This window comes from Parasteatoda tepidariorum, chromosome 5, assembly GCF_982258835.1.
Source record: "Parasteatoda tepidariorum strain Cologne lab strain chromosome 5, Ptep-v5.0, whole genome shotgun sequence".
Taxonomy (NCBI): Eukaryota; Metazoa; Arthropoda; class Arachnida; order Araneae; family Theridiidae; genus Parasteatoda; species Parasteatoda tepidariorum.
In genome coordinates this window covers 113,544,187-113,559,248 of record NC_141759.1, presented here as the reverse complement: position 1 = coordinate 113,559,248, position 15,062 = coordinate 113,544,187, and the positions used below count along the sequence as shown (strand labels likewise).

At 31.0% G+C, this 15,062-nt stretch overlaps 1 protein-coding gene across 2 annotated transcripts in view; it reads right to left on the bottom strand.

The window, feature by feature from the left end:
* Positions 1 to 762: 762 nt before the first annotated feature.
* LOC107451354 (cell adhesion molecule Dscam1) overlaps positions 763 to 15,062 on the bottom strand; it is a 61,274-nt gene continuing 46,974 nt past the window's right edge. Inside the window, exons 12-15 of one of the 2 annotated variants that reach the window (XM_043053688.3) lie at positions 12,964 to 13,158; positions 6,260 to 6,439; positions 4,142 to 4,368; positions 763 to 2,256 (exon numbers count right to left, since the gene is read on the bottom strand). In XM_043053688.3, coding sequence (XP_042909622.1) covers positions 2,167 to 2,256; positions 4,142 to 4,368; positions 6,260 to 6,439; positions 12,964 to 13,158 — 692 coding nt within the window. In that variant the 3' untranslated portion in view covers positions 763 to 2,166. The remainder of the gene's footprint in view (positions 2,257 to 4,141; positions 4,369 to 6,259; positions 6,440 to 12,963; positions 13,159 to 15,062) is intronic. The other variant, XM_043053689.3, reaches the window with a different exon arrangement.

Sequence of the window (15,062 nt, the reverse complement as noted above, 5' to 3'; positions counted from 1 at the left end):
GCGGATATGAAATTTTAAAAAAATAACTCGGTCAGGTATTATATTACAACATACTATACTACCAAACCTAATTATTTATTACTGTGCTGTGTCTAGTTTCCTTTTATCTTAAGCAATAATCAGCTTAAAAATTTCATGTTAAACACTGTAAAATACAACAATAATTGACTGCTGACCCAAGAGATCAAACATGCCTTTCATCAAAAGCAATATTTCACATTAACCGGTTTCACGTTAATCTATCTCATTATTTATAATGCATCGATATTTCACAATCGACGGATGTCCAACAATATTACCGATTTATAAGTAGACCCCCAGATAGTTTGTAAAATTTTGACATACCGGGATATACGGTAATAATTAAAAATATTTATATATACAGTTTTTTGTGCTAAATCATAAATAGAACATATATAATTGCAATCCAGTTTTTATAGAACATTGTTATCTGCAAAAAGGAAAAGAAATGCCTATTGCGGGTCTCCCCCCCCCATAAATAAGGAAAAGTAATTCATGTCCCTATAATAGTTCTGTGCGTAAGTAGTGAAGTCATTCATTTATTAAATGTTCATTGTTTTCAGTCCAAAATCGTTATCACAAAACTCACAAATTATTCAGCACCTAAAGTTGAAGCATAACATTCCATTGGTTTGAAATTCTTTAGAAACTACTATTTTTGTTATTAAATATGTTTGCAGCATTATGAAGTATCACATGACACACAACTTGAATGGAAAGAAGGCACCACACATGAAAATATTTATGAAGTTCATAAAATTTATATCTGCTTTCAAACAGAATTTTTCATACAAATAATTTCAATTATCTATACATTTTTATCTAACAAAATAGGTAAAAATTCAGAATCATTCTTTCATCATTATTTTTTAAAATTTCTTCACTGTTTCTGAAAATCAGATATTCAAATAATTTACATGTTTTCAACAGGCCGGGATATCCTGGTAGGTAGGGTGCTGGGCTTGCGTTCGTGATAATGGGAGTTTTAATCCAGCCGGCCAAAAACTCCCCTCATAATAAATGGTGACTGGTGCACGTTAAATCTGTTGGATTACAAAATCCTCCCAGTTCCCATAACACATTATACCTCTGGGGGTACTGAATTAGAGATTGATCGTTCTGTTTTAGTTCAAAATTACGATCTGTGGATGAAAGGATGGGTCCGCTCTATAAACGGGTCATAGATAGCGCCACTGGAAAACTAAAACAATCGCACCTCATTTGCTTTAATGGCCGACAACAACATGTTTTCAATTAAGGATTTTTATTATGATATATTTAATTAGTTAATCATAACTTAAAATAATAATAAAGAAAATTGAGCAATTATGATGTCATTGAAAAATAATAACAATATTTAGTAGTGTGATGTGACACTGAATTATGATAGATAATAATTAACCTAGATAATTTTCTGGACAAAGAAGATTTTTCTTTATGTTGCATTTGACTAGGAATTTATGGCTTAAAAATGAGTAACAATGACTATAATATAAATGAACAAGAAATAGTGACTATAAACTTGAAAAAAAGGGAGTCATAATAAACTATAAGCAATATGAGCTCTGAAAAAAAAAGAACTGAATGCGAGTACTTCATGAGCTGAGACATGTTTAATTGAAGAGCTGCAATAGTATGAGATATGTTAGGAGACAACATTTTTGTAAATAAAGACAATGTTTTCATTAGCAATTGCTAAAGTTTTAATTGAACATTTAAATAATTTTTTTTTCTACTGTTCCATATCAAAATACTATTTGTGTTGATTTATGTACATGATCATCGATAAGGAATATAAGCTGTATTAAGTTTTTAATATCTATGAATATATATTTGCTGACATTTGAGGTTTCATTTATGCTAGTTTTTTAAAAGCCTTCATTTGAATTAATACTTTGGTTTAAATTTTGAAAAGAAGATCCAGATTCTTGGAGAAGACACAATCATTCCATTTTCTTCCATTAGTAGTGTAGTAGTACAAGAATATTTTTGGAAATCTATGTTTTTGTACTTATAGATGACACACGACATCTAAACTCGTGAATACACTACGACATTAGGAAATGAATTTTTGGACTAATTGCAGTTGTTTAGTTTAATAAAGCTGCTTCTAGTCATGTCGTAATGAAGGAGGAGGAAATCAAATCAAGCTGCCATGTCGTAGTGGTGGACTTCTGCAGTTTCCTGAATGGTGAGACCACCTGCTGTGGCCATTCGCTTACGATCCATGGTAGCCTGTAAAAAAAAACCCACCTCAAATGAGAATATTTTCAATTCAATGTATAATATGCCACTAATGAAAACAGGGTATCTACTACATTTTAGATTTTCAAATTCATGACTAATTCCAAAAGTTTTTCATGACTTAACGAAGTTACTATTTTCTCCGACAAAAATACAACAATAAATTAAAAAAAGCATTAAAATAACATCAATTGAAATGATAGGTATAATCAAAACTACATCTTCATATTTATTTTAAATTTAAAAAACAGAGTAAAGAAAGAGTTGAAGCAATACAATAGCTGAAAAGAATACAAAAGCAAATTTTTCTTTTCTTTTTATCTGCAGAATTATATTCTTAAGATACTTTTCTTGTTTATAGGAAAGGAAAGAAATACTGATTTTTCTGATTTCATTACGGAATAAAAACAATTAGCCAATGACTGGCTTGTTTCAGGTAGAATTTTAAATTGATGAAATAAAAAAAAAAACGAAAACTCTGAAATCACAGAAGTTTAAAAGATAATTCGCTCTTGAAATTATGTTTTTTCTTTCATTTTTTGAAAAACACCATACTTTTAAAGAACATGATTAAAACATTTCAGATTTTAATAAAATATGACTGTGGGTGGGGACTTTGTTACAAATTAAGATATTCGGAACACTATGAAATGGGGGGGGGAATCAATCTTAAAAAGTAGACTTTTCGGCGACCTAAATCCATGATTTTTAAAAAAAAAAAAAAATTGCTAAAATCATGACATTTCATAACAAATTTTGTTCAATACCAAAATTCATGATTTTCCAGGTGTGCAGATAACCTGTAGCTTGTATTGATATTGTTAAATTTTTAAGAGTGGGCAAATATATAAGTACATACCTGCCAACATTGGAGAAACAATCATGCAAGTTAAAAAGAGAAATTCGAAATATAAGCACTTACATTTAGCGAAGTAAAAAATATGTATATAAATCTTAATCTAAAGAAGAATTTTAAAACCATTATTTATAATTACTTAACCATTAAAACTCAACATACTGGAGTACTGGCAATAGTACTATCTGTAGAGGAATAAGAGAAGTATTTTTGCCATCAACAGATATTTTATTACCAATTGTTTTTTTATTTTTGAATTTCTTCAACAAATACAGAGAAATTTGAGAATATAAGGGTGAACAGGAGATAATCATTAAGTACAGAAGTCTTCATTAAACAACAGGAGACTTGGCAGGTATGTAAGTACTGCAGAAAGAACGTGCCAAAAAACAAAATCCCTCAATTTACGCTTTTAGCTCCATTTGAGCATCTGTTTTCATATTTTGTAATCTAGCAATCATATTACGATAATATTTTGAGTCATTCTTTAAAGTTTCCTGCGCATTCACAACTTGCTTTACAGTTTTTGTTTTGTTCCGTTTTTTCTTCACATTTATTTTCCGTTTTTTATGTGATATATTTTTTACGCAATATGTTCTATTTTGTTTAAACTTTTTTTTTTAGTGCTAACCAAAGTTATAACCAAACTTGAAATAGATATACAAAAATTTTCTTTTTTTTCCCTTCATTAATAGGTATAGGTGAAATAGAAAATTAGAATAAATTTAAGTATCATATTACAGATGCAGGTGTTAGATCAGTCCTAATTGAATCATTTAAACGTCTCCTTCGTTAGGAGTTCTATGTTTTGTCTATCAATTGATAAAATAATTATGCCAAATATGGATGATGGATAAAGAGATAGAATAGTCCTATTTTAAATAGGAACCCTCAGCTAGTAGAAAGGGATCCAGAAATTCTAGTGGAATCACTCCCCTGGATTTATATTCAAGTGTTTAAACGTCATGGAGTGTTAATAAATACCAACAACAAAAGATAAGTCAAAATAAAACAACTCACATGATGAAGCATACGGCCGACAACGATGGCTCGTTCAGAAGGTCGCCTCCTTTCTGTTGTGGTAGAACCGTTCCTAATAGGCATAGTGGCATAAGGAAGTGGATAACCTTCAGGTGGTGGATGGGGAGGAAGGGGAATTCGTAGGAGAGGGGGTCCAACATCCTTGAATCTCTGCTGCTGAGAATGAGGCAAAGTAGAACTGCCACTGTAGGAATAGCTACGAGCATCTGCACAAATGTAAAAATTATCAGGGTTTGCAAGAAAGAGTTTTTTTTTTCACATATATTCTACATAAAATAAAAATGAGAATAAGATGTAGTATAACACTGTAAAAATATTGTTTGATTATAACTAAAGGGTAAAAAAAAAAAAAAAATAGAAATGGTACAACAGCTTTTGCAAGCACTTTTCAGCCTAATAAATAACTAATAAAGTTACTCAAATGATTCTTTGTAAAATGTAAAGCATAATATGTTATGTGATTAGTTTTAAATAAACACATAATTTGCATTTAAGGACTCGAAAGTATTTCATCAAACATGTAAAATGATTGGCGCCTTCATGTGCTATGGGCTGATGGAACACCAAAATTTATTGCGGTTGAATAAATTGTGAAAACATTGAATAGAACAATGTGGAAACCACGCTTTTTGCATAATACATGACAAAAATCGACATGGTAAAGAAAAACATTTTCAAAAAGAGAAAATAAAGTACTTTTTCTAATTTAAAGGCTTTCAAAAAACGAAAATAAGCACCTTTAAGCATTTTTTAAAAAAGCTACGAACCATGTAGCATATTTACTAGGTTAACAATTTTTCTTTTTTTACAAATGCAACACAAAATATTTAGCTCGTTAAAGAGAGTTTGAAACTTATATAAATCAAGTTAGTGAATAAGTAAAAGTCTTTTTTAAATTGAAAATACATTCATTTTATAAGGATTTAAATGATGGGGGCTGGGTCAAACTCCCAGGTGGCATATATCTATATGTGATAGATGAAGGATACCATGTCTGTGTCCTGTGGTACATCCTGTTAAAAAAACACCATGCCCAACTTCCTCCAGAGTTAAACAGGGTGCATAGCCAGATTTTTCAACAAAAAATAAGCACCTTTTAAGCACTTAAAAAAATATTTTTGAGCACTTTCCAAAAAAAAATTCATAAATAGGATATGCGCAGTAATAAAAATTATTTTTTTCTATCGTTTAAAGTTCTTAATTTATAAACATTAAATCAACAAAATGCAAAAACATTTTCAAAAACTTTACATAGTCATGATAATTTTCAAATAAATATTGCAGAAAAAATTCTGAAAATCCAGCTTTTTGAAATTTATGACAACAATCGACACTGAAAAGAAAAAATCTCTTAAAAAAAGAAGGAAAATTAAGCGATTTTTACATACCCCGGATAAAAAAAAAAGCACATTTAAGGGCTTTTATAAATTGTAAATCAAAAATGAGCCTCTTTAAACACTTTTTAAAAATGCTACACACCTTTTAAAAGATATGTTCTTTTGCTTTTTTATAAGGAGAGAATTTTCAAAGTAGCTTGTTGGAAATATGAGATTTTTTTTAAATTTCTTGCTTCTATTAAATAATTTTTGTTTACTTATTATTTTCAAAAGGAGTTATATTGCAGAATAGCTGCAAACAACTAAATTTCATAACTCTCAGTAGCTAAGGGAGAAAAAGTTATTTATCCAGATGGAAATCCTCAATTGTCCTTTTTTTCCACCCAACCCTAAAACCTTGATATGCCTTGAATGTGAGTTTCATATGAAACAGGATTGTAGTTGTAGTTCATTTACACCACACTAGAGCTGCACAATGGGCTGTTGACGACGGTCTGGGAAACATCCCCGAGGATGATCCGAAGACATGCCATCACAATCTGCAGAGGGGATGGCACCCCCGCTTCGGTAGCACGCAAAGTCAAGCACTTTACGGTAGAACAGTTTAACGAGGACCCATACAGCACACCCTCGATCCCTATGCAGACTGATCCAAGTGGTCACCCACCCGCACACTGACGCTTGACTTCGGTGACCTGCTGGGAACCGTGTCTTAACGATCAGTCCACTGCGGGACCATATGAAATAGGGAAATAAATACCTGGCACAGCTGCTTTGTAGCGCTTCTCCACCCTTTTGACGTAGATGCAAGCCCCAATGAGCACCAGGAAGATGAGGCCAACAGAGGAGGCCAAAGGAATCAGGACAGAGGAGTGGAGGTAAATGGGAATTTCTTCCCCGCCTCTCTCCACCACTGGATGGGAAGACATGTCAGACAGAGCTATAAGCATGGAAAAGAATAAATAGATCATTGTGAAGTGGAATGAAGTTACACAATTGTTATTTTTAATTTATTATTATCTCAGGGTTGCCACTCAAATCTGTAAAAAAAATTCCCATAAACAATATATTAAGAGAAAACACACAATCACTGTGCTCCTGGGTGAGCTATATTGGGCTATCAGGTGGCCGAGTGGTCAGCGTTCCTGACTGTGAAGCCAATGGTTGAGGGTTCGAATCCTGCTCAAGGTATGAATGTTTCTCTCTGTGTGTTGTTCTCGATTGTATAATGCGTGAATGTGGCCCACCCTATAAATGGGTCTCTGTGACTTAGGTTCACAGGTGCCCACTGAGTAACATTAAATGAGCAACACTTCTGAGGTAAAGAACGAAAGTTCATTGCCAGCCGTAAATATATATATATATATATATATATATATATATATATTGGGCTAGCTATACTAGTTCCTAACTTAGAACATAATTAAAACAAATAATGCTATAGTAAATGAAATAGTTTAGTATTGCTAACCCTGTGGCAGAATTTTTTCTGGCTTTCTGCGACAAACCTAACTAGAACCAATATCTTTCTGCAAGATATTTTTATCGTTATAAATATATGTGTAATGAATTTATAATAATAGATGCACTTCATGTTTATAAAAAAGCCTACATGCATAGAATAAAACTATGTAGATTTTTTTTTCTTCATGTCATAATATAAGTTTAAATTTCTTAATAAGTTTAAATGTGCATAATCTTCGATAATAAAGAAAAATTGTAAATGTATAGATCTGCAGACAAAAATGCTTACTAGAGCATAAATAAAGATAACCCAGAACCTGTAATAAGATAGAACTTATAAAAATAGCTAAGAATGGACAAAAAGATTAAATTTATAAAACAGCATAACTGAATTTGAAGTATCAGCTTAAAACAGTATGATTTAATGTTTCATTATAGTAATTGTATCAGGTACAGAAACAAATCAGGTGAAAAAATTAATATTGAGGTTGAGTAATCAAAATCAAAATAATATTGACTATAACCGAATTCTAAAAGCAAAAAAATTAAAGCAATCTATTTCCATATGAAAACAATTAGATTCGATTAATTTTGTGCTGACTTATTGAAAAAATTTTATAAAAAAAAAGAAGGTAAATAAAACTTTTTTCGTGATCAGATTAAGTTCAGAAAGAAAAAAATACACAGTGCTTGCGATTTGTAACAGAAGTCTCACTGTATTGTGTAAATATATAGCATTGATTCCACACGAAGTACGCAGATGCGGTTTCCGACTCAATACGCTCAAGACTATTCAACATCTCGAAACGAAATCGTCTTCATCAGTGCTGAAACATCGGTATTAGAGCCATACTCATTGGATGCGATTTTTTTCACATGCGTATGGAAACCTATTTGAAAGTGTTTCGCCAATAAATATTTTCCACCAATCTGGTTTTCATTCGCATGCCAAAAAATCGTAGATAGTGAGCTATCTTAGGCTTTATTTCATTTATCGTTATATTGCAAGTGTTTTTTTTATATCGACTGCTTAATTCAAAAGATATAGGCATTTTATCATCCATTTCATCCTTGCTATCAACATCGCTACTAGTAAGAATATTTGGTTTGAATCTAGAACGTTTTTTTTTTCAATATTAGTAGCGTGGAAAGCTTCTTTCCTCTTTTCCTGTCGCTTTGCAGAAAAAAAAAATCTCTGACATCGCTAGATATTGTCATTTTCCATCTTATTTCTTCTTCGAAATGGGCCTTGAAAAATAAGTTCAAATTTTTTTTTTATAATTATTGTTGCTTCACAAGAGCAACAAATAACCTTTTCACTAGACATTATTTTTTTAAAAAAGAAAAAATCTTTTTAGGCATGAAATTTTCCACATAAGAGCAAAAAATATAAAATGCTCTATTCTCGCAAGAAAACACAAAAAGCAAATTACTGCGCTAGCGATAAAGGCCGAAGTTGGCAAATGTCCCAAAAATAGCTTAATAAAGGGGAAAAAAATTTCTCCCCTTTTATATCCAGTTACTGTTTGTGTTGGACACGGACTAGGGAGATTAACGGAGGATTACGAGTGCTTTCCCCTTCCACGGTACGCTAGAAAAACAATTCTGTAAGAAAATAATTTTGCAGAACCATTATTGCTTCTGCAGAAATTTTCTGTTTCTGTCGAAATTATTTTTTTGTAAAACAGTTTCTGTTTCTGCAGAATCTTTTTTGAGAACTTTTGTTTTTGCCAAACCCAAAAATTTTGTTTCCCAAATAAGAAAATCTTTCTGCAAGAACTCAGTCCCTTTCTGCGACAATGTCGCTGTGTCGCCGTGTTTCTGCCACGGGGATTGCTAAAATATCCCATAGATTGTACTTGGAGTGGTCACCAATTTTTAAAAGACTGAAATAAGAAATAAAATTCTCTGTATTTTCCTAGTTATTTTAGGAGACTTTTAAATTCCCTGTATTTGCCAAATTTTCCATGTTCTCCGCAAGGAGTGACAATCCTGTCTAAAAATAAATAACAGGATGGCCACTCAAATCAGATTTCAAATTTCCAGGTTTTAGTTTCTTTATTCTAATAAAGTGTAGGATGTGGGTACAAGAAAAGTGTCTATATTATAAAATATTTTATTCAAAATGTTATTTTTTTTAACATATCTTGAAAAAAATAATTTATTTTGACAATTTGGCAAGATTTTTTATTCATTTTTTTAATGTTTTGGTACAAAATTTTGAATCAAAAATCATATATTGACCAACAAAAGAGTAAAATTAAATATTGTATATAGTTAGTTCTTAAAAAAAAAAAAAACTTTTTTGAAATTAAAATATGTTATAAAAGGTTAAAATGAAATAGAAAAAATTAGCATTAATGCAACAATTGCAACAATTTGTCGACAAACATTGCTGTTAGCGATTGTAAAAAAAATGTGTGATTGGTTGGTTTACTGAGAAAAAATAATTCAGATTTCTTTTAATGGGAATACAAAAGCTTTCAGAAAAAGAGTGCAATATAAAATCTATTATTATAAAATTATAAGCAACTAATTTTTGGAGAATTTCATAAAGTTAAAAATACAAAAACATTTTGTCAAAATGGAAAAAAATAACCATGAAAGCATTGGAACAAATTGAAGCCATAAATGGATTCAGCCCAAGGACAGAATTTAAAAACAGAAGTTAATATCCTAATCCCTTCTTCCACCTCCACCACAATCTTTCCTAAATTGCACAGTCCACAGCGGTCAAAGGTTCCCACATTCGTTTAGCAACAGTGGGAGAATTTTATGTGGCATTCTAGTTCAACAGAGCTGTAATGGAGCAAATTTTGATGCAAGCAAAGTATTGCAAAGTTGATGATATTTCAACTGCTTGAAGATACATTTCCGTCAAAAGAAAGTGGGTATAATGGATGAAATAATTTAAATCAAGAAAATTAGTAAATAATTTAAATTAGTGAAATTAAAAAAAATTCCAGCTTTTCTTTAAAATTCCCTGATTTTTGCAGGTTTTTTCCAGTATAAAAAAAAATCCCTGATAATTCCAGGTTTTCAAGGTGGGTGGCCACCCTGAATAAGTAAAAGGATCAGAAGTAGAGTAAAGCACAAAAGTTGCAGCTACATAATATGTGTTTAATTTCATAAAATCATATATATTTTATAAAGGGAGGAAATTTTCACACCTAATTTATGAGAATGATTATACTTTTGAATGCAGTGGAAAAACAAACGCAATCTAATCAGGAAATGTTGACATTCAGAGCAAATTTGAGGTTTACAACGTTTGGAGGTCCTGAACCAGACTTTTCTGTCAACTAAAGGTGAAATTCTAAAATGATTTAAAGCTGCCAAGACTGGGAGTTGAAGGAATTAAATGTCCTTGAATTTTTGGAAATGTTTGGTTCAGGGGATAGAGCGCTAGCCTTCTAATGAGTTGAACCAGGTTCAAATCCCAGCGATGGGGGATAGATACGAATTCTGCACCCAGTTCAAACCGACCACAGTGTTGACGCAAAATATCCTCAGTGGCAGACAGATCATGGGTTAGAGTGCACTTGCCGTCAGGCTAACTGCGGGAGGTTTTCCTCTGCGAGTCACACAAATGTGGGTTAGTCCATAAAGGCAACATTTCTCCCAATATTTGATACAGGAGTTCCCTTGTCTTCTGGATTGGGTTTAAAAGTACAAGGCTGTGGAGTTGAACAGTAGTATTAAAATCGAAATTGGGTCGCCTCTTCAACGACAGTTATATAATATTAAAATAAAATATAGCTTTATTAATATCTCTTAGCAATTTGATTTGAAAAATAAGCCTTTTTAAACATTCTTTAATAAGCTAAATATTTTTTATTCAATTTTAAAGCACCTACTTCTTAGTAGACACAGTTCATTTTAAAATTTGTTGTAAAATATTAAAAAATTAGTTTTGTTAAACCTTAATTTAATGAATGAATAATACAATGGAATATATGACAGGAAATTAGTTTGTTCTGTTTCCAAAAATACATTTCATTTTTTCTGAACCCTAGACTGTCAAAACAGTTTCAAACATTGATTAAGATAGTGTGAGGCAAAAAAATTTCGTAACATATTTTGTTTTCACTCAATCAATATTTAAATTCCCAGAAACAAAAATGTTTGTTATAAATCTTTCACTGAGAGGTGCATTTAAACTTCTAGGGACGATAGGTGAAAAAAAAATTTTTGTGAAAAAAAGAAGCATAGAAGAATAAAACCAATAATCTTTCAAATCAGCAAAAACTATTGAAATGTATACATAAGTGTTATGATATATTATCATTTATGTAACTAGCTTTCATTACATAAGCAATTTGAAATCAGCAAAAATCAGTTGATTTTTCTCAATTTATTTCAAGGTGTTGCAGCAATTTCCGAAACACATTTATAAAGTTTTAGATGAAAATAACTTAAAAACTGCTTTTGAGTCAGATACAATTTTCAGCTGAGCAGGAGTTATAACCATTGCCAATACAAGTCAAGAAAAAAGAAGATAAAAATCTGTAGAACCAAAAGAATGTTGAGACACCAACATATACCCTACAAATCGTCCCTTCTGGGCACCACGTGTGAGAAAATTCAATTATAGTTGTAAAACATTGTGCTTTTCTTAAGTACGGCCTAAACGTTTTTAAAATTCGATCTGATCAGTTAAGCTATTTCCTAGGGGGTTCTGAATTCCGAAAATCACAGCGAAAACTCTTTAACTTCCCTTTATTTTTGAAAAATTACTTTGACATTGGCCAAAATGAACAAGTGAGAAAAGAGTTGAATAGGGAGAAAGAAGGGAGAACTACAACATAATTTATCGCATTAATTTTAACTAAACTTGATAAGTCTTATAAAATACTCTTTATGTTAGCTTTAAGGATTTTAAAAATACATTGGGGGAGGAGGACCATTCGACTTACACTGTGCACACTCTAATGAATTACGCAAAATTGGCTGTGAATGAAATAATATAATATAGCTGAACTATCCTCTTTAAATATCCCATAGATTGTGCTTTGAGAGGTCTGTATTTTTTTAAAGACAAAAATAAGAAATAAAATTCCCAGTTTGTAAGGAAAATTTCAAAATTCCCTGTATTTTCCCTGTTATTTTAGCTAATTTTTTAAATTTCCTGTATTTTTCCTGTTATTTTAGTTGATTTTTTAAATTTCTTGTATTTTGCAGGATTTCCCCGTGGAGTCACAACCCTGAAATCGCCAGCTCAAATATTGTATGAGTCAAAAAAATCTCCAAAGCGTACTAGTTATTTAAACATTTTCTAATTTTTTTTAACATGAGAAAAAAACTGTTTCGTTGAACCACCAGAACTCAACAAAGGCAAGGACATAAGGGGTTGTTGCCCCGGGCCCCCCAAATCGAATAGAAAGTTCATTTTAGGTTTTCCTCTTTAATGAACTTTTTTTAAACAAAATATGAGTACAGTGTAAAATCCGTCAGTTTTGTATTAGCTTCTCCATTAATCTATCGCATGAACACAAAAAATCTATATTTCGTAAATCCGTGACCTTCTAATGCAGAATTCAGCTAAATTTTCACAATTACGATGGACAAATTTGGCCAATCAAAAGCCTGTATTTTTACATATCGCAAAATGCGATATGTTTACAAAAATACAGTCTTCTGATTGGCTTAAGTGAGCAATTGTAATTGCGAACATTTAGCTAAATTCTGCCCAAATGTCAGCTAGGATATCAATCAGAAAACTGCATTTGTCATGATGTACATAGAATTGTCAGAAAATCAATAAAATGGACATAACAATATTTCGACTTACCATTGGTTATTATTATTATTACATATTAGCTATTTTTAGGTTCTAGTCAATTTTCTTGTTGTATATGTATAATGAGGTGAAAAATTTAAATACCTCGATAAAGTTCAATTCTTCATTACTGAAGTAATGAAGCTGAGGGGCCCCCAAATAGGATAAGTCGGGCCCAGTGAATCACCTATATACTCTGCTCATAAAAAAAAAACTCTTACCGCCTCCTTCCGTTTTGAGTGTGAGCATGTCGCTGGGATCACTGTCTCCTGTCTCTGAGGTAGACTTCATGTATATCTGATAGCGTGTCCCTTCTCGAAGACCCCCCAAAGTATACGTCTTTTCCGCAGATTTTGGCACAGTGATTTCACTCCATGGTCCATATTCGTCTTTATAATACAGGATATAATAAACTGCTGAAATAATAAAAAACAATTTTACACACAAATCATTTAAAATAAATATAGAAAAATGCAAATACATAATAAATAATTTTAGTTTCGAGGGGGGGGGATATATTTTGATTGTCTATGAGCTAAATGTTTATGTTGTTTCAATAGTTTTAATTTTTTTCATGAAAAAAGTTTTTTTTAATCGACCCACAAAGTATATTTTTAGAATCATTGTAAAAAATAAAGAGAGAAAATACGAACTTCAGGCATTGCAAACTAATATTTATATTTAAGAGATGAAAAAAACAAATTAATATTTAAGAGATGAAAAAAAAAACAAAATCAGACTACCAACCATCAAATCAGCAGAAGATCAAATACGGGACTGAAATCATTAAAATTTAGATTATTTGTCGAGTGAAACTTAGAAGCAATTCATTTTGTTAGAAACCACCTTTCATCAGTTTCCTCCTCAATAAAACAGTTCATGAAATTTTGAAAAGGTAAATTTCTTCTTACTATAATAGTCTTGGACATTAATTTAGTCAGAGTTTGATTATGTATTTCCTCCTCTAAAACTCTACTTATTACTACTACCTATGACTTTTCTATTGTAATGAGAGAATTAATTCACAACTCTTAACATCTTTATTACAACTTAATTATATTACTCTTACACCTTAACACCATGTATGAAATGAAAGCTTTTTTACGATTTCACACTTTTAACAATTTCAAAATTTAACCGCATACAAAGAAAAAAAAGTTTAAAAGTTGTTTACTTAACTATAATACACTGTGTGAATTGTTATCAACTGTTGCTAGTTATTAATTGCTAGCTTATTTTTCATAGTTAGTAATTGTTAGTTTTTTATATTAATTATTATTTTTATGTGATTGCTAGTTAACTTGTTTTTTTTACTAATTATTAATTGCTAGCTATCTTTTTGTTAGCTATTCTTTGTTAATTTGTTTTTATACCTCTAACAATTGCATAGCTTTTATTTCCTGTCGTTTGCATACAATTGTTAGCTTTTATTTCCTTTTATAATTTAATATTTTGCTTGCTTTATTTTGTTAATTAATAATTTAAATAGTCATTAAATTTCAGCCTTATTCTAATTTTAACATTGTCAGAGACAGGACTATCACCAACAAAGATGTTCATGCAGTTTAAGCTTGGAAAAATTATAAAAAGTATGTAATTACATAATATAATATATATTCTTTTCTTATATAATATAATATATATACTTTTCTTTAATTTGAATTTTACTACATCATTTATAAAAGTTGGTGCAATTTAAGAATTTGGCGGAACACAAAACTGTTGCGACACAGTGGTAGAGAATACACTGCTCTGCATATTTAGCGGAAGGGCTGGTCAAACATTATTTAAGCACAAAAGAGGGGTTTGTGATTTGCTGATAAGGGATGAGACAATTTCCAAAAGCATACTTACATAATATTTCAACAATCCCTAATACAGGGCATTCAAAAGTGTTTCAATTGGGTACCCACACTTGTAACTTATGACGTCAGCTAATCTTTATCAGCAAAATGGAGTATTAAAGTCGAGTTTCTCTACAATGTTAATTAAGATTGTAGAGATAGATGTTATATAAGATAGAGAGATAAATGTTTAATTCTCTAAGTTAGAATGTTAATTAAATGCAGAGCCCATTGAATTAGTTGAAATATAATTCTTTCTTGTCTTTTACTTAACTTAGACTTATTATTTGTTTAAGTATCTTATTGTAACGGTGATATATTTTTGTGTGTCTTTGATGCATAATTAGTTTATGTTCCACATGGCTTAGTGCCTGTCTTTGCGTAAATACACACGTTATTTTATTACCGTCGTTGAACAGCCGACCCAATTTTGGGTTTACGGCTACTAATGTTCAACTCCACAGCCTTGTAATTTT